The sequence below is a fragment of the Cololabis saira genome, chromosome 24 (assembly GCF_033807715.1).
Source record: "Cololabis saira isolate AMF1-May2022 chromosome 24, fColSai1.1, whole genome shotgun sequence".
NCBI classification, from domain to species: domain Eukaryota; kingdom Metazoa; phylum Chordata; class Actinopteri; order Beloniformes; family Belonidae; genus Cololabis; species Cololabis saira.
Genome location: NC_084610.1, coordinates 7,811,408 through 7,838,207, shown reverse-complemented (window position 1 = coordinate 7,838,207; position 26,800 = coordinate 7,811,408). Strand labels below are relative to the sequence as shown.

Below are 26,800 nucleotides of genomic sequence, written 5' to 3'. Positions count from 1 at the left end.
GTAAATATAATGATTTATTTTTCCTAGTTATGTATTCATTGTTCCAAATTATGCTTTTGTGAGGGGAGAAGTTATGGACAAAGCTTAATTTTGCTGCCGTGAGAGACTGTTGATGAAATTTTGATAATTTTTGCATTAATTGGATGGATCGTAATTACATTGTAGTAGAAATTGTATTCCTCCCATTTTCGTAAAGACATTCTGCGGTATAAAATACCAAAAGGACTGGAGCTTTCAGAAATTATTTTAACCATTTCAGTTTAAAAGTGTAATTCACATCTATAAAGTCTGTCAGGAAGTTTACTTTGAAAGGAACGGAAGTAGCTGAATGACGTCATCAAGGGTCGTGAGCGTCGTGAGCCTGCGAGTTTTCTTGTAGCGGCGCTTTTGATTGAACGAATTAAAACGTAACTTATTGATACTATATTAAAGTTCGCCTCCTTTATCGATACCAAGGACTGTCTGCATGGTAAGGAGTCGTGCGGACAGTGCCGGTGACCTGAACATGTGCAGCAGTTATCCCACGCCGCTCTACTCTCATGCGGGACGCGGGGACTTCCGGGACGTGTACGAGCCCGCGGAGGACTCGTTCCTGCTGCTGGACGCACTGGAGAAAGATGCAGAGACGCTGCAGCGCCTTGGGTCTGACACAACACCAATTTATCTGCTATTTCAATCATATTTCACATTTTTATAATGTAAAAAATAACCCTCCTAATTGAGCGGTCCCCCTCCCTTTACAGTCCGTGTGTGTGCTTGGAGGTGGGCAGTGGTTCCGGGGTCGTGTCTGCGTTTCTGGCATCAGTGGTCGGGCCGTCGGCTGTCTATTTGTGAGTGGAGATTCTTTTATTTATTTTGACGATACATCTCTGAAACGGCCTTGTTCAAATGGTACAAGACTGTGTTTCATGTCAGCTTTACAACAGACATTTAGACCCATAATGTCTAAATATAAATGCCCTTTCTTATGGCTGCAATTTTAATTTTATTTTCTGGATTTCTGTTTATTATTGTTATTTGATGTTTGTGATGTTTTTCTGAACACAACACAGTCACAAGCTTATTCGGGCTTCAACTTTATTTAATTGGCTCCACTATTACACTGTTGTGCGCATGCGCAAATCACCAAAACAACTTTGACATCCACTTTACTTTTAAAGTTTCGTGGACTTTTTTTTTTTTTTAACACATAGCTGAACATAATCACTGAATGAAAACGGTATGAACATTTTCTTGACTAAAGAGGAGTGGTACCGACCTCTTGGGAGAGGAGGCAGGGAATATTCTGCCTTGTGTGCCATGCATCTCCTAACTAACATAGTGACTTTTTGGCTTCAGCACTCTTCCACTTCTGGTCACAGCAGGACCTCCGGGATGAGCCGTGGAGTGGTTACTCACTGCCTGCTGAATGTTCGGTTCTGAGTCCATCATCTCCAAGTCTCCTGGCTCGGAAGGAGGTGTTGATGGTTCCGCCTGATGTTCCTTGTTTATCATCTTAATATTTCTGCAACTCCTTCTTGGTGTGTTGCCCTGAGGGGTCTGGACACTGAATGACCTTGGTGTTGCTTCCTCCTGCCGCACCACAGCTCGGGATCGCCCGATAATGCCCCTATCGGTTTTGATTGGAGTTCTCAAAATAATAGTTCAAAGCAGGCGTATCCGATGACGTTTACAATAAACCGCCGCCTGCGCGTGCGTTCACACGCGTCAGACCGAGGGGTCCTAAGGAGGCGTGGCAGTCTCTACAAAACATCAAGACTGAATATGGCCTCGCCGGTATGGGAGTTTTACAATGTTCGAATAGGACATCAAATTTGCAGTTTGCAAGCTGTGTGCTAAGGAGATACCCCGAAGAGGAATGTTACAAAATAATTTCAACACAACGAACCTGATAAGACATTTTAAAGTTACTCACACGAGGAGTATACGAGTTCTCAAAGTTGGCTGCCGCTAAGGCAGAGAAAGAAAAGGAATGCGCAGCAACGCCGCTAACTCAGCTGAACGTAACAGAGACCTATAAACGAGAGCAACAACAGCAAGAAAAATAAGAACTACATCATAAGGTAATGGATTCATAAGTCTTGATCATCAGCTGCTTTCTGTTGTAGAAGACATTGGGTTTAACGCGTCGTAAGCTTCTTGGATCCGCGGTACGTGCTGCCGAGTAGTAAATATTTCACTGATGAATGCCCGCCGGAGCTATACCAGACTATATACATTCACATCCAAGTCTTAACATTTAATTCCTTTTTCCACAGGAAAACTAAGATTTATAGTTTACTTTTATCAATTCTAAGAAAGTCTATTGTCTATTATTTGCTTTAAACCTCCATTTAATCTGTTTGCATAAACATGTGCCAATGATTTATAATCGTTACACAATAAAGTTATTGGTCTCCGGTTATCTAATAACAGTATATACTTGTTGGGTTTCAGAATAGAGAGTTAAGGTTTCATTGTGGGAGAAAGATTGTTCAGAATCAGGTTTATTTGGCCAAGTCAGGTCAAACAAGACATGGAGTTTGACTCTGGTTGATTTCGCTCACTGTACAGTAGATAGACAAATGACAGCTCTTATTAACATATATACAATTTTTTTTTAAGTGAAAGGTGCAGCAGTATGAGGTACACATGGTTATTGAATGGTGCATTGTTACAGCATATGAATATTGGTTATCATTATTGCACAGTGGTTGATTACTCTGAGACTGAGTGAGGAGAGTTCATCAGAGCAACAGCTTGGGGGAAGAAACTGTCTCTGAGTCTGGAGGTTTTATAGTACAGTTCTCTGTAAATCCGTCCAGAGGGAGGAGTTCAAACAGACTGTGTCCTGGGTGTGAGGATTGTTGGTTGTAATGCAATATTTCTAAAACATCTTTACCAAAAAATGTATAAAACTCTACGGTCAGACCATCTAATAGGGCTGATTTCCCATTTGACATCTGCTGCTTTATCTAGCTCTTCTATTTCACGTTTATACTCCATATCATTTTTGAAATCTCTGTTTTTCCAAATTAAAGACATAATATGACCTTTTCTCCCCCTCAATCCAGCGAGCTCTTGACCGAATGAATACTCCCTTTGACTTTTCCAAATACCTATCTAATTGAGATTGAAGACTGTTAAATTTAACATGTTGGTTTGTTGTTAAATCAGTTTTACAACACAATTTTAATGATTTCATTTGTAATATTTTGCTGTCTCTGACTTTTAATTTTTGAGGACACTTTACCCATCTCAATTGCCACCTGCCTAGTTCTATATTTAAACCTCCCATTTACTGACGTTTCTTGTACAAGAATTTCTCCAATAAGCTGTTTAATCTTACAACAAAAATAACGTCACAGAATTTCCAAATGTTGTGAATATAAACATTTTTCGACAAAGAGAGACGCATCAAGATAACACAATGATCCGTTAAAGGTAATGCTGAGATTTCACACTTGGAGACATGAACTACGGTAAATTATTTTCAAATTACTGGTCGTTATTAGCTGTGTCAAACCAAGTATACTGAGTGTTAATATTGTTTTTATTCTCAAGTGCAAACATGCAGGACTGCGGCTCTCGAGGACCAGGGTTCCCTACCCCTGCCTTAGCATGTGACTCTGTTGCACAAGATGTTATGGAGGTGCATGGTGTAAAGAAGACTTACGGTTCAATTCCTTCTAGAGTTCATCATCCTGTTGTCTTTAAGCAGCAACAAACCTGTCAATTTTAAAGTTCAACACTCAAAATGAAAAGTTAAATGTGCTATGACACGTGACTGAAGAGGTTGTTTGGTGGAGGGGAGGGATTGCTCATGGCTGTAAGTTGCCAATGAAAGAGTGGTGCTCTCTTCAACATGATCTTTTACAAGTTGAACATTTTGAAAGCTTGAAACAAAGGACAACAAATAAAAAGTTTTCAGTGCAGCCGAACTTGTGTCCTGGTGTAGCTCATCTTAGAACAAAGAGGCTTTCAGATGCACAGGTTATTGGACCAAAGCTCGTACCTGAACCACTTTTAAAATGATGTATTTCTACTGAGGACTGAAAACTGGCCAGGTATGTGGTGCATCATGGTAAAGTGCTGCACATTGTTAAAAAGACTGTGAGTTCAATTCCCGTCAGAGTTCTTCATCCCCTTGTCTTTAAGTAGCAAAAAATCCACTTTTAGATTCAACACTCAAAATGAAAAGTTAAATGTACTATCAGAGATATCTCCCCCCCAAGGTACTGGTGGTGTGGAGGGTTTGCTCACGGCTTTTAGGCGCCAATGAAAGGGTGGAGCATGCTGGTTCAAACCCTCAGTATCTGGAGGTAGAGGCATCAGACCTTAAACCTGGACCACTTTTAAAATGTTGTCCTTCTACTGAGGACTGAAAACTGTCCAGGAAGCCTGGGAAAGGAGGCAAGAATGTGGCGCATCATGGTAAAGTGCTGCACATTGTTAAAGAGACTGTGAGTTCAATTCCCACCAGAGTTATTCATCCCGTTGACTTTAAGTAGCAAAAAATACACTTTTCGAGTTCAACACTCAAAATGAAAAGTTAAATGTACTATCAGAGATGTCTTCCCCCAAGGATACTGGTGGTGTGGAGGGTTTGCTCACGGCTTTAAGGCTCCAATGAAAGGGTGGAGCATGCTGGTTCAAACCCTCCACATCCTCAGTATCTGGAGGAGTAGAGGCGTCAGGGAGGGCTAGGGTGATGAGGTAGGATGAGAAGGGATTGTGGGGTTAGGTACGAGGGCAGAAGGGCTACAGGAGATTGCTAGGAAGATCAGGAAGGATGAGGGCTAGGGGGGGAAGGTAGGATGATAAGTTGAGGGGGCAGGAGGGCTAGAGGGGGTCAGGTAGGAGGGCGGGGTGAGAGGGCAGGAGCGCTCGGCGGATCAGCTAAGAGGAAATGGCAGGAGCGCTCCGGGGATCAGGAGGAGAGGAGCCCTCTGGGGATCAGGTAAGATGAGAGATAGAGGGTGCCCCCCCTGCTAGGTAAGAGCACCTATTCCTTGATTTGTAAAACCATCAGTAGGGTGGCATTCCCTTCTCTGACCTCCTTTTACCTTATCTCTCCTGCCCTCTCATCCTACCTGATCCCCGGAGCGCTCCTGCCATTTCCTCTTAGCTGATCCACCGAGCGCTCCTGCCCTCTCACCCTGACCCCCTCTAGCCCTCCTGCCCCCTGAGCCCCCTAACCCTCCTGTGATCCCTTTAACCTTCCTCTTACCACCTAGGCCCGCTAACCTTCTCATCCTACCTGACCCCCCATAGCCTCCTCCCCTCTCCCCTGAACCCCCTAGTCCTCTTCTTCTCTCCCCTCATCCCCCTAGTCCTCCTCCCCTCTAACCCTCCCTGATGCCTCTACTCCTCCAGATACTGATGATGTGGAGGGTTTGAACCAGCATGCTCCACCCTTTCATTGGCACCTTAAAGCCGTGAGCAAACCCTCCACACCACCAGTATCCTTGGGGGGAGAGCCATCTCTCATAGTGCATTTAACTTTTCATTTTGAGTGTTAAACTTGAAAAGTGTATTTTTTGCTTCTTAAAGACAACGGGATGAAGAACTCTGGTGGGAATTGAACTCACAGTCTCTTTACCATGTGCAGCACTTTACCATGATGCGCCACATTCTTGCCTCCCTCCCAGGCTTCCTGGACAGTTTTCAGTCCTCAGTAGAAGGACATTATTTTAAAAGTGGTCCAGGTTTAAGGTCTGATGCCTCTACCCCTCCAGATACTGAGGGTTTGAACCAGCATGCTCCACACTTTCATTGGCACCTTAAAGCCGTGAGCAAACCCTCCACACCACCAGTACCTTGGAGGGACGACATCTCTCATAGTGCATTTAACTTTTCATTTTGAGTGTTGAATCTAAAAGTGGATTATGTCCTACTTTCAGCAGCTGCCGACAACAACCTCCCACCGCCTCAACATAAAAGTGACTGCTGGTTTTGCCAATACTAACTTTATTGTAAGCGCTTTTTTAAGAGAAATGTCAACAAAGTATTTCCTGACATTTTAAGTTGAACTATTTCTTGAAAAAAACACAAATCTCAATGAAAATAGACAGTATTTTCCTTCACTTAACATAAATATTTTTTGATATAGTCTAAAATAAAGAAAGTCTTCTCTGACCTGACATATTTACCTGTTGACACTGTAAAGGCAAAAATTACCATTTACAATCTATTATGTAATGATGTTGTAATGGCATGTTATGAGTAAACCAGTGGTTGTACCTCCACAGGAGTATTTGATGGGGTTGGAGTATTACACTTAAAGAAAATGTCCTTTTGTGATGAAAACTGATGCAGAATCTGAAGGTCATAGGCTGACCTCAGGTAGTCCCTTTTCTGCAGAGTAGGTGTCTCCTCTGGCTCTGCCTCAAAAGTGAAAAGGTCCATCTCACCTGGGCTGCCAGATGTGGTGGGCACGCCGGCAGGGCTCTGAGCTGCAGGAGCATTTGTGCAGCGCTCTGCTGTCAGAAGCTCTTTTAATCGCTCCCTCCTACCTGCATCTCTCAGCCATCGGAGTTTGAATTTTGGACAACTGGCAGCTACAAGAACGGCGTCTTTGTCGTCCAGCACACCGGCAAAACGAGTCTGGGTAGCCCAAAATATATAATCATATTTATGCCTTCAAGGCCTACTATTTATTATGTCATTGAATTACTTGCAAACCAGGCCTCATGTGTGATCAGTATTATTGATAAAATTTAGTTTGAGGTTATTTGCCAGCATTTGTATTTGTTTTAATCTTTTGCATTGGTAATGAATAGTCTGTTCCATGTTCATGAATATTGTGATGCAAGAAATGTTAAACAGCTTAATGATAGAACTTAAGCCAGACATACACTGTGCGATTGTCGGCTCGTTTTGAACCGATTTTCCAGTCGTGCAACTATTTTTTGTTAAAGTAGCATGAGGCTCCTTTTAAGAAATGAGACTCTCTAGCGCCACCCTTCACCACGACGGCCGTTGGGGGTACTGCAGCCAACAGCGAAGCCGGCACGGGAGAACGGGGAGAACGCTCATGCAGCATCATGTGACGTCACATCCGCAGGACAGCGCGGGAAATTCGGGACCGAATTGCAGCACATTTTGCAGCACACAGCCTGTTCAAGGCAACGGACAGATACACTAGAGGGCTCATTCTTTTGGGTTTGGAACGCTTCATCTGACATTATTACTAGAAAACTTAAAACGTATATGGATTTTTTTCATAAATCTTGCCACAGTAGCAGTAAAGGGTTATGGGCAACACGTTTAACAAGGTAATGTCTTGTGTTTCAGCTGCACTGACGTGAATCCTGCAGCAGCTCTCTGCACAGCAAAGACGGCGTCATGTAACAGCGTGGCGCTGCAGCCCGTCCTCACAGACCTGGTAAGAACCCAGTTACCCCTCTACTCATGATTTTAGACCAAGGCTGTTTACTCAGTGGCTCTTCTTTCAAGGTGGAGGGTCTTGTGCCTGGGCTGTGCGGGAAGGTGGATGTCCTCCTCTTCAACCCCCCCTATGTGGTCACACCGTCGGAAGAGGTAGCTCAGTCGTGTTCTGTGAAGTCCAGAGGTGTGAAATGCTGCACATGTTCTCAGTGGGTGGTTTTGCTCGTCCAGGTCTGCAGCAGAGGGATAGAAGCCGCCTGGGCCGGAGGGGAGCGAGGCAGAGAGGTGACGGACCGCTTTCTTCCCATGGTTCCACAGCTGCTGTCCAGTGAAGGCCTGTTTTACCTGATAACCATCGCTGAGAATGATCCAGGTGTGTAACCTCAGCTGTAATTTCCTAATTCCAGCTAGGGCTGGGCATATATCGAGATTTTAATATATATCGATATATTTTCAAACGCGATATGGTACGAGACAATATCGTTTATATCGATATAGCTTTTTTTTTTTATGATTTTGATATAGCTTATTTTGTGACAAATTGACTTGAATGTTTTATTTGAGATTTGCACAAATGTTTTGTTATTTGCACAACTGTCAACCTCAGTGGAAAAGTCTGCCTGTTACTGTCTACATTGTATTAATTGCACAGTGTATTTTAATTTAATTGTTATGCAGGAACATTTGTTTTATTTTATTCAAGAAGCATTTTTATTCTATATATGCAGGCAGTTTATTTTTATTTCATTTGTTTTATACATTTTGATATTGTGCAGACCTCTGTTAATAAAGGAACCTGTGTGACATTTGGCACGAGGCTTTGTATTAAAACTGACTGTTTTTTTAAGGGTTTGCCTCAGAAAAAAATGAAGCTAACAGAGATGCTAACAGAGATGCTATGCTATAATGCTTTGGGGGAAACCCCAATTATGTCACAGAAAAAATATCGATATATATCGAGTATCGCCATTCAGCTAGAAAATATTGAGATATGACTTTTGGCCCAGCCCTAATTCCAGCTGTAATTTCCACGAATGAGGAAGAAACCTTGCACGACTAACACTTCTTTTTCACCAGAGGAGATCATCCGGTTCCTGGGCCAGAGAGGACTGAAGGGCGAGTCCTTCGTGTCTACAAGAGCTGCAAATGAAAGGTTGTCAGTCCTGCGCTTCCACCGGTGAACCAGGATGGAGGTGAGTAAAACATCTTCAAGTATTTTGGTAGACAGGTTTATTGTTTAGATGCTAAATACATTATTAGATACTAGAAACACGTACAACTGGAATGTAGGAAGTTTAGTTCAGGGAAAACAGGTATTGGTACTCAAGTAACAGATGAGAGCAGCTCTCTGCAGCGCTAGGACTTCCAGGTGATGCGTCCAGCGTCCCCCAGGCTCACGGCTCCACTGGCCACCAGCTCCAGAGCAGCGGGGAAGGCTCGGTGTTCGGCCTCCCGGATTCTGTCTGACAGACTCTCCTCTGTGTCTCCGCCCAGCACAGGCACGGCCTCTTGGACAACGATGGCTCCTGCATCCACCTCCTCCTGATGGGACACACCAGTTAAATCAAGACTCCCCCACCACCACCCACACACCCTCAGCTCTGACTTACGGCTACGAAGTGGACGGTGCAGCCCGTGACCCTCACGCCCGCCTGCAGCGCCTGCTTCTGGGCGTTGACCCCCTTGAACGACGGCAGCAGTGACGGGTGGATGTTCAGTAGTTTACCTAGACAGACACGAAGATCAATTAAAATGGGACTCCTGCCGGTCTAATATGCAGTTAAACAGTTTCCTACCATTCCATTTCTTGACAAACGATCCCGTGAGGATCCTCATGAATCCAGCCAGGCAGACCAGGTCCACTCCAAACTCCTCCAGCACGTGGTCAATGGTGGAGTCGAACTCTGCACGGCTGCCGTACAGCTTGTGGTCCACCACCTGGTAGGAGACATGGATGAGGATTCCTCTCTACAGTTGGACCGTCTTCATTCCAGGACTTACCCGAGTCTGGATTCCTGCCAGCGACGCTCTCTTGAGGCCGAGAACCCCGGGTCTGTTGGAGATGACCACCACGATCTCTGCGGCGCTGGAGGGACGCTTGGCCTGCTCCATGAGGGCCTGCAGGTTGGTGCCTGTAGCGCACGGACAAATCACATTTATGTTCAGACTGCCACCTTAACAAAACAAACACTTTATTCAGTTGCAACGCACCTGTGCCAGAAATGAGGACTCCTACTCTTGTCCTCTTGGTTGGTGCCGTGTTGTTGCCTTGGCAACTGCCATTCTGCTCAACCCCGGACTCGTCGGTGGAGGACGGTCCCGTGTTGGTCAGGCTGTGGTTTAGATTGCGCACCAACACAGGTTCTGCTCCTGCAAGAACAGTTGGAGAGGCCTGTTAACTCGTACAGATACATCCTCCAGGTCATGGACATGTTTGGTCCCTAAACAGTTTGGAATAAGAATGGACTTAGTGTTGGTACTCCTGATAAATCTTTTCTTGTCAAAATAAACTGCTATTTTAAGCCTCCAACAAGACTCCAGTTAGTGATGGTGTGAATGAGGTGCCTACATGGGTGATGTCAAAGCTAAAAAAAACTGTACAGACATCTTTCAGTAACGTAAAAGGACTCCAACACAACTTGGCCATTAACTCTTTTTGCATCTGTAGTTAAAGTTAAAATATTTGAATGGAGTCAGTTGCACCACGTGTTAACAGAAGGTCTGGGGCCTCATTTATAAAGCTTGCGTGTGCACAAAACAGGGCTTGAAAGATGCGCACACCACCTTCTACGCAAAGGTTGGGATTTAAAAAGAAAAAACTAACGGGAAAATGTGCGCATCTTTACGCAAACTTTGATCCTAGTGCACATTTGGAAGGGAACTGGCGACACAGACGGTGAGGTGGTGAAATGAAGCCAGATTCATGTCATACTTTTAATGTCATCACATATCAGATTTATAATATGATGGTGTCCCTCTGTTTGAAGCACAGCGTCAGTCAGGACCCAGCCACTTCCAGCTGCGCCATGTGCTTGGATCGCTCTGGTGCTGCTGCCGCTGCAGCCGGTGTTGTGCCAAAAAGTGTTTGCCTGACAGAATCTGATTTCTCCCCTGAGAATGGGTCTTTTTACCTGCCAAAAATTGATTGAAGGCCAAATACAGTTAGTGAAATGTTGTTTCTGCCTTAATATGACTTGATCTCATTCTTGAGCTTCATAATCTGAAAATCTGACGTTTTATCGCTGTCGCTCAACGGGCTGCTGTGCGCACTCCAGCGGTCAGAAATCAGATTCTGGCAGGCAACTCACTTGCTTTATTTTTGTTATTTTGTGGTCACTACTGTGACCACCAAATGTCATTTTCCTGGCCTCCACCTCATCTCGATCTCAGTCTCCGTGAAATTTAGTGGCACGGTGGCTCGACACGTCTCATTCATCCTGACGCGCAGCAGAAACAGACTGCAGGAAGCCGCTGCGCATGCTCAGCAGGCTCATTCATATGCAAATACAGTCATGAACTACTTTGCATTGGCCATTTATGGTATGAAGTGGGCGTGTAGAGGGCGGGATATGAGGCGAATTCACCTGCACAACCTTCCAGCTGGACTGTGATTTATAGAGAGAACATTGCGTGCAGGTGTGCATGCACGTGGTTTTATAAAACCAGATTTTTTTGTGCGCACGTCATTTTCGGCTTTTGAGCACATGTACACTTTTAGTATGAATCCTACACACTCTTATAAATGAGGCCCCTGGTCTGTTAGAGGGTAAGGAGGAGGATTCAGACTTGTAGAAAAGTAACCAACTTCCATCTCAGAGGTCCGACATCAACAAAAGCTGCTGGATGTTTTCTCTCTAAACCTGAGGTATTTTCCTGTGAAGATCCCAGTAGAGCAGCAGTGTCTGCCTCCACCATGACACTATGTGAAGTACCGCTGAGTGCAAGTGTTTCCCTGTCTCACCAGGCTGCTTGTGCACCAGGGAACCCACGATCCAGGCCTCTTCCTGGGCCTGCAGCTGTCTCAGGACCCTCTGAGCGTCCGGGGGGGCCACCACCAGCACTGCTCCCAGGCCACAGTTGAAGGTGCGGGCCATCTCCTCCTCACTCAGACCCCCCTCCCTGTGGAGCCAGGAGAACACGGCAGGGATGCTCCAGCGGGAAGCATCTGAGGATAAACGACAACGTTTGTGAGAAACGCTGCGGACTGAAAACAACCCCAAGAAACTGAACATGTGTGTAGTTCCATCTCACCTAAATCCACGGCCAGCTGCGGCGGCAGCACCCGGGGGATGTTCTCCAGGAGCCCCCCACCCGTGATGTGAGCGTAGGCCTTGACAGCACCGCTGCGCAGGATCGGCAGCAGGAGACGACTGTAGATCTTTGTAGGAGTCAGCAACACCTCCCCTGCAGGAGAAGTTAGTGTTCAGATCGCTGATTTTATTTGTGTAGAATTAAAAAAACAAAAAACAAAACAGTTATCTGCCATGTCAGATTGGCATTATTCAACACTACCAGAGAAAGTTTGCATCATTTTACTAGTACAGGCCTGCAAAAAAGATCTTTCCAATCTTAAAACGGATCTTTCAAAGAAAATCATCCCTCATGGGGAAACAATCAAAACGGTGAGCAAGTGTTGACGGGTTAATCGGCTGCAAGAACAAAAAATAAATCTGGAATGGCAATTCAAAAGTTTAGTTGCTTAATTGTTCTTTGCAGTGACTTTTTTTTTTATTAAATCAAAAGAGCTTATCAACTAAGATGAGAGGAGATCTTGAAAGCAGGGATTTGAAGTATTAAACGATAGAAAAATGTAAAATCCACACGCCTCTTTCTTCCTTGTTTCATGATTACTTCCTTCAGCATACATACACATGTGCGCACAAATACTTACGTGTACATACTGAACCCTGATTTGACCCAACAAGCCGATTCTGTTTGTTTGAGCTTAAAGAACAGTCGGTGGTACTTTGTGGTGTGAGATGCTTTTGATGGCGATGTGATTTTAAGACTGGTGCTAACAAATGATCTGTGGTGTGAAAACACACACACAATGAAAAGATTGTTTGACATTGACAACATCATTGCGATCCTTTTTGATCTGAGACGACACGCGATACAGCAGATAAACTTCTGCCAGCGACGACAACTGCTGCTATTCTCACCACACAGATCAGACCCAATAACTCGGATGTTTCAGACAGCCGTAGTTGAAAAAAGCAAACTACAGATGTTGATAAACAGCTCTGCCCGGGTGGAGAAGTTCAGCTCCCCTGAACAGATTTTATATTGTGCCAAGATTGAAGGGAATAAGCTTCCACTACATTTAACCATGATAAACAATAAAGCTAGATTAAAAAATAAATTAAGAAAAAAACAGTACTTAGCAAGGAAGTCAGTTTTAGTTAGTTGGTTTATTCTGAAATTCTTGTTTAGATTTAGTTATGTTTTTGTTGTTTTATGTGTGCAATGTTGGACACCAGGAAGAATAGTCTTCACTGCAGTGAGGACTATTGGGGATCAGTAATAAAAAAAGAAAAAAGGGATGTGTTAAATATCCATAATAATCCAAATAAGTCTACATGTTGGATCAACACTGTACACTGATTCAGTTACCCCCAGAAATCACCAGGACGGCTCTGAAAATGACTTGTGGTGGTTTTTCCGACACTAATGAAGCTCACCGAGCGTCTGTCCCGGTTCTCCGCAGGGCGCCGGGGAGCCGTAGCCGAGGCCGGAGCGCTCCAGCACCTTCCGGACCAGGCTGAAGCCGTTGCTGTGAACGCCGGAGGAGGCCACTCCGATCAGCAGGTCTCCCTCTGCGATGTCGTCCAGGCGCGGCAGCAGGGCCGCCCGCTCCACGGCGCCCACGCAGAACCCGGCCAGGTCGTACTCCCCGGGACCGTAGACCCCCGGCATTTCTGCCGTCTCGCCACCTAGACGCAGACGGAGTGAGGTCAAGACTCTACAACAACATATCTAGAGAAAGATTAAAGCTAATAAACCCCCTCACCCAGCAGAGCGCAGCCGGCCATCTCGCAGGCCTTGGCGATGCCGCCGACCACCGCGGCCGCCACGGCCACGTCCAGCCGGCCGCAGGAGAAGTAGTCGAGGAAGAAGAGCGGCTCGGCGCCCTGAGCCAGCACGTCGTTCACACACATGGCCACCAGGTCCTGGCCCAGGCCCGTGTGCTGCCCGCACGCCTGGGCGATCTGACACAAGCCACAAACACACGTCTGATCCTGTCCAACCCCCAGACCACATCACCTCATCAACAGAGTTAACATCCACCTTCAGCTTGGTCCCGACTCCGTCCGTCCCCGACACCAGGATCGGGTCCACGAACCCCGCCGCCTTCACGTCAAACAGTCCAGCGAATCCTCCCAGTTCTGCATTACATCCTGACCACACAAGAGGTGAAACCCCGTTACGGCTTCATCCTCCTCTCCGGACCGCCGTCTGCAGACGGCACGTCCTCGCTCTTTTTGGTTCATTATTATTAAAAGGGTTGTGAAGTTACCGGAGCGGGAGGTGGACTTGGCCAGAGGCTTGATCAGATCCACCAGCTTGTTCCCGGCAGCAATGTCCACGCCGCTGTCCTTGTAGGTCAGACCTCTGTCGAGAGGAGAGCTGGTCAACTACTAACCGGTAGCTCGGGGAGGAACTAAAGGTAAAACTTGGCTAAACAATTCACAGATCTGCTTAAAAATAAAATAAAAAAAGCAAACACAAAGTTGGAGTGGAAGAAAAGTTTATTATTTGTGGTACAAAAACAGCAGGTATCAGGAGTGTGGTGGTGTTTCAGGCGCTCACACACACCTGTGTCGGCTCAGGTGGCCGATGGCTCGGTGGCCGATGTCGCGGCGATACACGGCCTCCGGGAAGACGACGGCCGCCACCCCCTGGTTGGCCGCCTGCAGCGCCGTCTCCAGTGACGAGCGCACCGCCGTCACGGTGAGGACGCGGCCGCCGCTGGAGACCAAGCTGCCGTCCTTCAGAGCTGTTCCTGCGTGGAACACCTGCAGCCCCGAGTCCTGCACCTGGGACAGGCCTGGGGGGAGAGGAGATACTGATGGGGGGGCTGGACTTGTATGGTTGTGGATGTAAAGTGTGTATCTACTAGGGGTGTAATGATACACTAATCTCACGATACGGTACGATACACGATATTGAGGTCACGATAAAGATACGATATTATAGCAGTATTTTTTTAACAACCTTGAATGAGGAACATATGACTGGAAAAAATTTTCTTTTATTTGAAAGACACATAATACAAAACAATACTGTGCGTTTGCCCTATTGTTACAGTTTGTAATGCTTATAACTGTTTAAGTTTTAAAGAGAAAGCCAGGCCAACCATTTTCCACAAACTGAACTAAAAGTAAATGTCAGGTTTGCATTATGCATCTTCAGTTTCATACAAGTACAAATATTTTGCCACAAACTGAATAGTTTCTCTCATGTATGATTTGACTTTTTTCTTTTCCAGAAATTTAACAACTAAAATTAAATAAATAAAAGTAAATAAATACATACAATTTTACATCATAAAAAAGACTGATTCATGCTCACCTTCCAAGTGTAAGAGGAGATTTATTTTTGTTAAGGTTATTTTGGTAATTCAGGGTTCATTATTTTATAAATATATTCTTTATATTCTGATGTAAATCAGGGACTATAATTACACTAGTCAGTTTACCTGTAGTGATTAGTCTGTTTTAGATTGGGCAGAGTGATACGCCACAGTACGGCACTAGGTGCTGTGTTGATGTTCTAAAATCCTACACTGTTGAGGGACATTAAAGTACACTGGAACTCAGCAGAAGTTGTCCCTGTGTTTATCCTACTAAAAAGGTTTAATTTGTGAGAAAAAACAACTGTCTCACTACTGATGTTTTAAAGCATCGATGGAGTCCAGAGAACCTAGAGACGGCGCGTCTTAAAGTGGATACGAGGGACCGTGAGCTCTGGTCACATGACCTCAGCCTCCGAGATGCAGCGTAGGACCTGACCATGTAGAGCTCTGAATGTATATACTTTAATGTGTGTGGAAATGTTTGTAATGAATAAGATTTTACACAGGTGGATATAAATTCACATCGTAAATAATATATATTAATGTTATAATAATTATAATGTTTAATTATGTGCAGATGAATACAGGGACTCAAGGTAAATAGTGTTTATATACAGTGACACATCTGCACATGGCAATAATCACGCAGGTATCTTTATATTTTTATGTAACTTCTAAATACTTCCAAAGTTTTGATATTTAATAACGACGGTCCATCTGAAAACATAATATTGACTTCAAGGGTTTCATGAGTTTTTTTTTTTTAGTCCTTTTCGAACACGTGAAGACTGCAAAAAATTAAGTCTCTAGCATTCACGGTTCATATGTTCAAGCATGTTTGTTACTTTACACTATCATATCAGGGAGGAGCGGCTCATCCGTACCTTTGATCTCCACCCCCTTCTTGTAGGCGCCGGGGTAGCCGGCGCTGGCCATCACCACGGTGACGGCAGAGCTGTCCTGCCTCCACACGGGGGCGCTGGAGGCCAGGCCGCCCTTCACCGTGCTCAGCATCACCTCGTACAGGTCGCTCTGCAGCAGCGGCAGCAGCACCTGGACAAGAGCCACACGTGTGAGAACTGAGAGTAACGGCATCACCGAGAACCTCCCACGCAGACGGCCCAGTTCACCTGACACTCGGGGTCTCCGAAGCGGCAGTTGAACTCCAGCACCTTGGGTCCCTGCTCGGTCAGCATCAGCCCTGCGTAGAGCACGCCTGCAAACCACCACACACACGTGAGACGCTGAGCAGCTGCACGTTCCTGCAGCCGCTCGGAGGAAGGAAGCAGCACTTGCCTACGTAAGGGGTTCCCTCCTCCTTCATCCCGTCCACCGTCCTCTGCAGCACCGTCTCTCTGATCTGCTGCAGCAGCTCCGGGCTCACCTGAGCAACCAAGGCAGCAAGCATGTTTAAACATCACTACAGGGCAGGAAAACATTTTATTTGTTGTTGATCTAATGCATGAAAATGGCCAATTCCTTCAGTTTCATTCATTTATTGAGAAATAGAATAGACTTTATTGTCATTGTGCTCAGGTTACAATGAGATTGGTTGGGATCTTCCCACCAAAGTGCAAAGGAAGCAAAAATACGAGGAATAAATACATATGAAAAGCACAGTATAAAAACATAAAAGCAATACAAACAATGTCTGGTACATTGCAACAAACTCCCACATCATTCAAAAAAATACACCTGTTCTGTTATGTTTTGTTGTGTATTATTTAGCAATCTAATGGCCCAGGGGTAGTAGGTATTTTTGAGTCTGTTCGTCCGCTGCTTCAGGACTCTGTACCTGAAGCAGCGTCTTCAAATATAATATAAATTGCTCTTCCAGGGAATTCCATCGTATTCTAAAAGCCATCCCACTTCCTTTAATACAGCTGATACAGAACACATTCATATACTCAAATGTTTCAGTCAAAATTCCAGAACTAAAACTTGATGAATTACACATTAGTGACCAGAAATGTAATAACAAGATTATTGGAAAAGCTCTAAAATGCTAATAATTTTTTGATTTTAACTCACCAGCCAAATAAAAAATTGGAACTGACAAAATAATGACTAATAAATTCTGTACATTTATCAAATGGCCAATAGTACCAAAAATAAAAGAGATGCAATTTAAGATTTTGAACAACGTATACCCAGCTGCTGAATTTCTGCGCAAAAGATTTAACTTTGTAGTAGAACCCTGTGGGTTTTGCCTAGAAGAGCCGGAAACGGTTGAGCATTTGTTCTACTCTTGCCCATTCTCAATAAAATTGTGGCAGGAACTTACAGCTGGTTAAACACTGGGATTGACAACAGATCTTTAGACTCCAACCAAATCTTAATTTATATGGATAATCTTCCAAGAAATATATCAAACATGGTCAACATAATTATTTTACTAGGTAAATATCACATACATAAATGCAAATGGATTAACAGCAAACCCTCCGTTGTACATCTGAAAAATGAATGTAAACTGTACTTAGTGTCTCTTAAACCAGGGGTTCTTAACCTTTCTGACCTTGGGGCCCAATTTTTTCAGTAGAGTGGCCCGGGGCCCGTTAAATATTAAAATTGTATAGCAGGGGTATTCGACTAAAACTTTAAGAGGTCCATTTAGAGAAGATTTATTTATATTTATATATATATATATATATACTGTATATATTATTTGTGTGTATATATTCAAGTAGCCTCATAGTTGTATCAACATCTGCATCTGACTGTTATATTAAAAAAAGTACATTTCAAAAATATTTGCCACTTAACATGTTTAACTTGAATTACACATATTTTTTTCTCTTAAAAATAAAATTTATTTTATTTTTCAAATGCTATCTTATTTTATTTCTCTACCAGCAGTTTGAATTTCCCATTTTCTTTGTTAATTGTCTCAACACATTTTTATAATAAATTAATATAAACACATCTTAGCAATTGAACAGTTTTCCAGTTTGTCTTTCTTCCCCTTATAATCTTATGCCTCCACTTTCTGTTGTTCAGTGAGAGAACTGAGCTCTAACTTCTCCTGCCAGGACTTTAAATCTGGTCTGGATGGTGTCAGGTTCTCATACACATGAGAAGGTGCTCATATTTAGTTTTAATTATGTCCATTGTGGAGAAAGCTGCCTCACAGCTGTATCTGGAGTCAAACATGGGTGTTTTAAGATTTTATTTATTTAAGATATTAAATTAATCAGTTGTCAGGACTCAGCGTGTCGGGCTTCATCCGAGCCTGATCAACTGCGACGGGCACGAGCCCGCAGCCCTCCGCGCTGCAGCCCAGTCACTTTCCGATGCTTTTGCAACAACAGTCCAGTCCAGCAGACACTTCAGCCCACACATCTTCAGCAGTAACGACGGAGCCCGCCGACCGAGCGGCAGCCGACCTCCGCGGCCGCGGGGACGCGTCGGCTCCCGCTCAGTCGGGCGGTTCCTCCGGCTCTCCGGCCCGCCTCTCCGGCCCACCTCCCCCGGGAGTCTCGTCTCCTTCTCGGCTGCGAGCCCCAGGTCTCCCCGTCCGCCCCAGGTGTCCCGCCCAGAGCCGCCGCCGGGCAATCACTGGCAAATCACGCCCCCCTTCCCCCTTCTCATGGTGGCTTCAATTACGTCCGCCTTAAGCCTGAATTATGGTTCTGCGTAAATCGACTCAGAGCCTATGCCGTAGAATCCCTGATCCTGGTGGATCTAAACGTACTCTGTGCAAAATAAATGATTTTTTCTGTAAATAAACACCATTTCTCTTACTATTACACGTACAGCTAGCTCAGTGTCTTGTTCTCCTCATTTGGTCGGGAGTTGCTATGCAGTCCCGCGGCCCTCGCGGCCCACACGTACAAAACTGAATTCTTTTTGCGGCCCACTAGATGGCGCTCGCGGCCCAACGTTGGGCCGCGGCCCTATGGTTAAGAATCACTGTCTTAAACTGATGTGTGAAAAAAACGATATTGCCAAAAGCTTATATGAAACGATGTCTTTGTTTCTTAATTTTTATTAATACACTTCCCATAGCTTGTCAGTAAGTGTATCTTTTATTTTATTTGCTCTCAACACCCCCAAATTTCATATGCCTTTTATTATATACCCTACAGAATTTTGTTCAATAAAGTTTGAAAAAAAAAAAAAAACGCATCCCTACGGGGGAGGTGGTAGTCATGGCGACCAGGAGGACGGTCAGTACCTGAGGGGTGGGAGCGTAGGCGCCCATGCCGCCGGTGTTGGGGCCCAGGTCTCCGTCCTGCAGCCGCTTGTGGTCCTGGGCTGGAGGCATCGGCGCCACCGAGGTGCCGTCGCTGAAGCACAGACACTAAGAGAGAAGAGAGCCAGAGCTTTGGTATGATGTGTCAAGCTGCAGCAGTGCTGCAGCAGAGCCACTCACCGACACCTCCTCTCCCTCCAGAAGCTCCTCCACCACCACCGTCTCCCCCGCAGCGCCAAACGCTCCGTCCTGCAACGCAGAGGAAACACCCAAATCACTTCTTCACTCTTTTCATGCCAGTTGTTCCATTAACCAACTGGGATATCCTGCAGCAGATTAAGGGAATATACGGCTATAATTCCTCCACAAACTCTTTTAGCCCTCATGTGCTGAAGAGGCGGGAACGCACCAGCAGAGACTCGGAAATGTATCATCTATACAGAGATGTTGCCTTCAGCACTCATCTTCCTTTTAAACTGCATCATTAAATCTATCAGCAGCTGCACCCTGTGGTGCCCAAACTTCATTTCACCATCATTTCTACGAATCTAATAAAGTCACGTGAAAACACACATGCTATTTATTTCTGTACATTAGTTGTATCAAGGTTAGAATATCTGAGGACAGTGAGCTCCGTACAGACGCTGCTGCTGCTACTCTTAAATTAAATACTTACCTGCTGTTCTCTACTGCCCTTACTTTTTAACAACTTGTGCTTTTTATTATTTTACCTATTTTCTTATCATTGTAGTTGTTATTTACTGTTTGATTGTGCCTTGCTGCTTTTAATGTTGATGTAAAGATAAGATAAAATAAGATAATCCTTTATTATTCCCTCAATGGGGAAACTCCTGTGTTAGCAGCAGTACACTTAATATCACACACACACATGCACGCATGCGTAAAGCACTTTGAATTACCTTGTGCTGAATTGTGCTAGTGCTATACAAATAAACTTGCTTTGCCTTACACAAGGCCCGTTCATATTGTTTCTTTTCCATAATAATAATAATAATAATAATAATAATAATAAATATTGCTGCTGGTCATTTCTAGTATCTTTTTTCCTGCAAAAATGTTCCTCGTCTCACCTTCATGATGTCCATCACGGCCTGACACGCCTCATCCTGATCTCGGGCAACAATCACTCCCTTCCCGGCCGCCAGGCCGCTGGCCTTCACCACCAGAGCTGGGAAGTCGGCCCTGGAGAGACCGACACAAACACAGAACTGAATCATCATCGTATCAGAACATCAGGGTTCCTCTGGAGCCCTGAACGCCTGCAGAGGGCATCATGTCAGTGTAACGGTGAAACTGACGTGCGGATGAAGCTGCAGGCCTCCTGCGGGTCGGTGAAGGAGCCGTAGCGAGCCGTGGGGATGCCGTGGCGCTCCATGAAGGCCTTGGAGAAACTCTTACTGGCCTCCAGCTGAGCTGCTTTGGCCGAAGGCCCGAAACACGGCACCCCGGCCAGCGCCAGGTCATCGATGATGCCTGGAGGACACGGAGGGGAAGTCAGCGCCTGACACTGACGGGAGGAGACGTGAGGAGGAGGAAGAGGAGGAGCTCTCACCTGCTGCCAGCGGAGCCTCGGGTCCCACCACCACCAGCCCCACCTGGTGGTCCTTACAGAACTGGACCAGGATGGCGTGGTTGCTCACCGAGACCTCTGCACGGACACAATCACAGCTTTACTGAAGGACAGTTGGAGGATACGAAGAGCTCCTTTTCTGTTCACACAGAAGGGGCTGAGGGGGCTACATTAACCTCAACAGGTTAGTTAATTAATATTTATTTCGGTCAATCACAAAAAAATCAACAAACAAGATAACAGGTTTTTCCCTGGTCAACATTGTGATTATTTTGACCGAAAAGGTCTGGGCTTGAAGCATAAAGCTTATCTTTCCCACCTTTTAACAGAATAGAATATACAAAAAGAACAAATGAAGTATCATAAGTCTACACAAAATAATAATAATAGTAGTAATAATAATAATAATAATAATAATAACAATAATGACGATGACGATAATAATAATAATAGCAATAATAATGATAATAATAATAATGATAGCTCTGAAAACAGAAAGTGAAATGATTTTAAGGAAACCGACAAAACCAATTTAAGTTGTCATTTCATCTCATGCATGCGTGCATTCTTCTTTGTTTGCTTATTGTGCTCCTATATACAATATGTGTCCATTACCTTTGCTTTGAATAATATCTTGTATGCTTTTATCGAGTTTGCTAGTTTAAGGTCGTTGTCTAATGAGTTCCACAGTTTTACTCCTAAAACGGATATACATCTGCCCTTTGTGTTTGTTCTTCAGGTCTGATCTCAGACGACCACCAACTCTTTCTGCATCTTGCTTGTTTCATACAAATTAATTCCAGCTTCATTTCCTGTACACACCACCACTGAAAAGTCATCTCAGCGTCCAATTAACAAAGCTGCAGCTTCTTATATCTGCACATCAGTTTATGAGCTGAAAAGCAGTAAAAGTGACAGACTAAGATGATGGAAACGGAGCTGCTGAGGGCAGGCGAGCGCGCAGATAGAGATGAAGGAAACCCTACTGGCTCAGAAATATAGTTGCATTTATTGTACAACATTTAGGAGCTTATATCTTGAAAAAATGTGGAGAAGTGAACCTACGACTTTGAGAAATCAGATTTCTGACGTTAATCCGGAGTTTAACCAGAGGAAACTGGCTGCGTCATGTTTAGCAAACGCTTCAAAATGGGTCCAAACATGAGTGACGTTCAGTCTGTTCATCTCTTGTTTTACAATTTATGTAAAAATTATTGAATTGAAACAAGTGCAAGAACGACAAGGAAACAGGGACTTTGATTCCAGTTCATTACAGATACTAAACCCATCTAACAGGTAAAAAGAAAAAAGCCAAATAAGAACCATTACAGATTATCCTGAATTATTCTTTCACCCCCTCCTACTTATTTCACATGATTTATTCATCTATTTATTATTGATCTATTCATTATTATGATCCTACAGATCCTACAGGCCATGACACGGTGGTTTTGGCAGAACCGCAGGTTTAGTCCTCTCGTATGTTGCTCTTGTTTTTCCCCTCTCTCCCCCGTGTCTTTATCTCCTCCATCTGCATCTAAATCTTCTTGGACATCGTATCCGTAGCTCCAGTCAGACACCACCCCCATCCCTGCCATCAGACCTCCAAACCTTTTATCAGTTTTATTCATCCTGATGTAACGACTTCACCCGCTAATAAAATCTAAATACTTCTGAAAACGTAGGCGCTGTGCTTGAAGTGTCTGTGAAACCTCTTAAATCTGTGCCCTGATTGCATCTTGATGGTTTTACTTCCATCCACGGCGGTGGCCGCCGAAGAGCGAGTCGACGCACCGGCGTCCTACGGCGCCGTTAAGTGGTGCTTACCCATCAGAGGAACTCCACTTCTGCAGCAGGGCTGTCTAAAGACGTTTTCATACATTAACTAAGAGATTTCCAGAGTGGACTGCATTCAAATCAGCGAGCGTGAAACCCGTGCACGGCCTGTACCGCTTCATATGGACATTATTGTATGAAGCACTTCCAGAACAGAGATATTAATGCGACAGATGCTTACTCTCAGGTCCAGACTTATGCAACCCGTCGAGCGTTAGATCTGCATCCTCCAAAATGTGTTACAACCAGGGCTAAATATGCAATACGGTACAGGGGGGTCAAACTATGGAATACATATTCCCATTTAGCACAAAAATGCTTCTCTGTACAAGGTTTTAAAGGATGTTTGAAACACCACTTAATTTTTGTTTTGTAAATGGAACTGCTCTGGCATAAGTAATGGATGTACAGACACATTTTATCGTCTTGTGTAATCTCCTTGAAATTATTTTTTGTTTGTGTTCATTTGGTTTGTTATTTAGTCGTTTATTTTTTGTTTGTTTCTCAATTATTAAATTGTACTCTTTATCGTTATTCATATATCCGATCATTTTTCTTTTGTGTAAATTCTTTGTAATTTTCATTTATTTCTATCATCTATACATTTCTAATTGCTCATTTGTATATTTTGTTTTTATAAGAATGATATTAAATTTAATGTTAACTATAGGTGGAGGCACCTGATAAGCTTCTTGAGTTTTCGCCTCTTCCTGCACTTTAATTTGTAAAGTTGTTACTTTTATTTGTGTAATTTTTAACTGAGCAAATAAATAAATCTAAATCTAAAATCTGAAAAATTAACCTTAAAAGGAAAAAAGCAACTGGAACGTTAACAAACCGCATATTTATGGGTTTTCTTACCTTGGTGCATTTAAACATCATATCTGAGGACACAAACGCTTCACAATGAGGATCAAACTGCACAGAAAGTGTTCATATTTACCAGAGTTACTGATCTTCCCACAGTTGGCTGTCCCTGCATTGCCGGGGGCGACCAGGACCTGCTGAATCCGTGGCGACTGAGCCAGCTTCCAGGCCAGCGCGTGCTCCCGCCCGCCGCCGCCGACAACCAGCACCCGCTCTGTCATGGTACCTGAAGGAGAAAACGGTCCCGTCAGCGTCAGCTCAACACAGATATCCCCCCACACAGCCGAGGACTAGCGCGTGACGCCAGCACGGAGTGGGATGCACGCACTGACCTACAGTGACAAAGGAGTCTGGCAGGCTGTGAAGACGCGCTGACCTTTACTCTGGGACCGGGTCTTATTTTATCTTGTGATGCCATACTAACAAGAACCCAATCAACTAGGACAAAAACACGGGTCAACAACTACGCTCATGCTCACAGAGTAAGGCTGAAGACAGAAGCTGCTCATCTGCATAAAACCAGAAAACAAAGTCATTACCAGCTCAATTCACATTAAATGACCCGCCGAGACTCTGGTCTGCTGTACATCTCTGGACTTTTCATATAACGCGTTTACTACATCCGTTTCTATTCCCCTAGACCAGGGGTCGGCAACCCGCGGCTCTAGAGCCGCATGCGGCTCTTTAGCGCCGCCCTAGTGGGTCCCTGGAGCTTTTTAAAAAATGTTTGACCTTTTTTTTCCTTTTTTTCTACTTTTTTTTCTTTTCCTTTTTTTCCTATTTTTTTCCCTTTCCTTTTTTCTCAACATTTCAACTTTTTTCTCAACATTTCAAATTATTTCTCAAGATTGTACTTCAACATTAATCTCAACATTTCGACTTTCTTCTCGAAATTTCAACTTTTTTGTCTACATTTCGACTTTTTTCCTCGACATTTCGACTTTTTTCTTAAAGTGCATAATGAAAAAAAAATTCTTCCCCCAGTTATAACTAATATAGATACATGCAGCATGTGTTGCCTTCATTCTAAGGCTTATACATACAAGACTTCATTTTTTGCGGCTCCAGACATATTTGTTTTTTGTGTTTTTGGTCCGATACGGCTCTTTCAACATTTTGGGTCGCCGACCGCTGGTCTAAACGGTTCCTCCTATTCACTATTCAGAAGTGTGAAGCCTCAGAGTATCCCCACTTCAGAGGTAAATTATTTTCTGCTCATAATTTAATTATGTTATACATTTGGAGAACTTTTTACCCTCATAATAAGTTAATAAGTGCAACATTCACCCTTTAGACTAACATCTGGATCAATGTAACCACACAGATAAAAAACTGATTTAACATGCTTTTTTGAGTTTTTCTGCATCATTTTACTGATTTTAACGTGCAGAGTGACCACACAGACTGATGTTCTCTGCAAACTCAAACAAACCAGGGCCAGAGTTCAGACCCGAGCCCTTAACTTTAACTCGGGGAGGTTGTGCAACTGCAGGCGGTAAGGTTTGTGAGGATAAACCGTCTCAGATGGCTGGAGAGGTCAGGGGGGACAAGATACACAACAAAGAGGTGACTGTTGCACAATTAACCAAATCAGTGGCTTTGATTGAAATCAGTCCCATCATGTGACTCACGTGCTGCAGAGCATGCAGGGCCTGCATGAAACACCACTGAAAAGAACCTACATTTAACATGAAATCCCAAGATGTCTGTTTTAAACTGCTTATTATAATCCATTTTAATACATCCACTTTTTCTGAGATTTAATATCAAAGACCCCCAAAGCATCTCCCTGGTAAACATCAAATGTTTTCCTGTTTAAACAAACAAAGCATCTTTGTAATCGCATAAATAATCCCTGTTTTTATGACACATTGCTCGTGCGTGTGCACACTCACCTGAGTGAAGGTGTGAAGGTGTGAAGCAGGAAATAGCCGGATCCCGGAGCAGGACAGTCAGATGGAGCTGCAGCTGCAGAGAGTTATTATGAGTTATTATCACGAAACGCGCGGAAACCAATAACACGTGGAGCCGGGGAGACACAGAAAAGCAATATCAAGCTAAACGAGGACGAAAGCGGCTCAAAGTTACTCACAAGCACAACAACGAACACAAATGTCGTGTTTCTTACCTCACACGTGAGACGCACTGACTGGGATAACTTTTCTTGGATGCCCCAACTTCCTCGGGGAGTGACAGCAGAGAGCAGAGAGCATCATGGGAGTTGTAGTTCACTCGCTACGTCATTAGGCTGAGCGCCGTCGGTTAAAAAGATGACAGGAAAAATGTCTTTACAACACATTGTAAAATAGATTTGATTTATTTAGAATACCATATCAAGTAATATAATGAAATAATAATAAAAAAGGCTTTCTGTGCTTGATAGAAAGTTTATACTTTCTATCAAGCACAGAATATAAATCTACCAAATCAAGAAGAATTCAACATTGAACGTTTCATTTACCTCAGAAGTAGTAACTTGGTTCATCTCTGCCACAATGTCTCCATTCCAGTTGTAAAATTGTTAAATTGTAACTCTTACAGCACTTTATTTATCACATATACACCAGAATATCAACATGTCCACTGAAAAATAGCAAACAGTTTTATATATCACCTACATAATGAATAAAGGAAGAACCATTAAAGTAAAATGAGCTCAGTGTTAACTTTTAGACGAGAGTATCTGCTATGATGGATTTTTCAGTAAGCCTAATTGAGGTTTCTCCAGATTTCCAAGTGATAAATTAAACTTCTGGGGACCTTCCCGTTGCAACTTCCGACTTGGAGACCTTCAAACTCAACTTCTGAGGAAAAACTGGAACCCGCACAGTTAGTGGTCAGTCTGGGTCTGAAACTATATCGTTGAGTGAGCCCTTTAGATCTGCAGGGTACTGTGACATCACAGACCCAGCCACCTAATATTTTCCCCCACACTGGAACCCGTTGCTGTTCCTGTACTTTTGAAGTAAACAAAGACATAGCAGCTTTATAATTAGGGTTGGTGGGGAAGCAGGCCGGTGGATCGGTGGGAGCAACTTGGTTTTATGTTTCAGCACTTTGTGCTGCATTTTATTGCACAGAAAGTCCTTTATAAATAGTTTGATTGATTGGCCTTTTCAATATAATGCTACTCCACAAAAGAGAGTGGTGTCAAGTGGATTTGTCCCCCTCCAAAAAAGCAGGCTGGTATGAATCATGCTGTAAAACAAAAGTTGAAACGAAATCCTGTGTCTCCTTTAAATTCAGTAGCACTTGTAGGAGAAACTAACTGGGAAAAACAAACAACCCCATCTGGACCCCCCGCCAGACTGCTATGAATACTTTACAGAAGCCACCACCCATGAGGATATTGAAATATTGAAAACAT

The 26,800-nt window shown here is 43.9% G+C and overlaps 2 protein-coding genes across 2 annotated transcripts; one reads left to right on the top strand and one right to left on the bottom strand.

Annotated features, from left to right (window-relative positions):
• The first annotated feature begins 355 nt into the window (after positions 1 to 355).
• Positions 356 to 12,144, top strand: n6amt1 (N-6 adenine-specific DNA methyltransferase 1). The gene is made up of 8 exons (XM_061715505.1): positions 356 to 642; positions 744 to 830; positions 7,276 to 7,366; positions 7,438 to 7,521; positions 7,600 to 7,741; positions 8,446 to 8,561; positions 8,863 to 9,492; positions 11,333 to 12,144. The coding sequence occupies exons 1-6, from the start codon at positions 467 to 469 to the stop codon at positions 8,547 to 8,549; spliced, it is 684 nt and encodes a 227-aa protein (XP_061571489.1). The 5' UTR covers positions 356 to 466; the 3' UTR covers positions 8,550 to 8,561; positions 8,863 to 9,492; positions 11,333 to 12,144.
• Positions 8,584 to 25,620, bottom strand: gart (phosphoribosylglycinamide formyltransferase). The gene is made up of 23 exons (XM_061715504.1): positions 25,562 to 25,620; positions 25,329 to 25,401; positions 23,510 to 23,659; positions 20,713 to 20,808; positions 20,459 to 20,633; positions 20,231 to 20,342; positions 19,320 to 19,388; positions 19,122 to 19,247; positions 16,241 to 16,328; positions 16,075 to 16,160; positions 15,829 to 15,997; positions 14,185 to 14,416; positions 13,886 to 13,980; positions 13,657 to 13,766; positions 13,379 to 13,577; positions 13,050 to 13,301; positions 11,620 to 11,772; positions 11,330 to 11,533; positions 9,580 to 9,738; positions 9,370 to 9,500; positions 9,165 to 9,306; positions 8,979 to 9,094; positions 8,584 to 8,910 (listed from the first exon to the last, which is right to left on the bottom strand). Exons 3-23 carry the CDS (start codon positions 23,652 to 23,654, stop codon positions 8,725 to 8,727), a joined length of 3,045 nt encoding a protein of 1,014 aa, XP_061571488.1. The 5' UTR covers positions 23,655 to 23,659; positions 25,329 to 25,401; positions 25,562 to 25,620; the 3' UTR covers positions 8,584 to 8,724.
• Between the last annotated feature and the right edge of the window lie 1,180 nt (positions 25,621 to 26,800).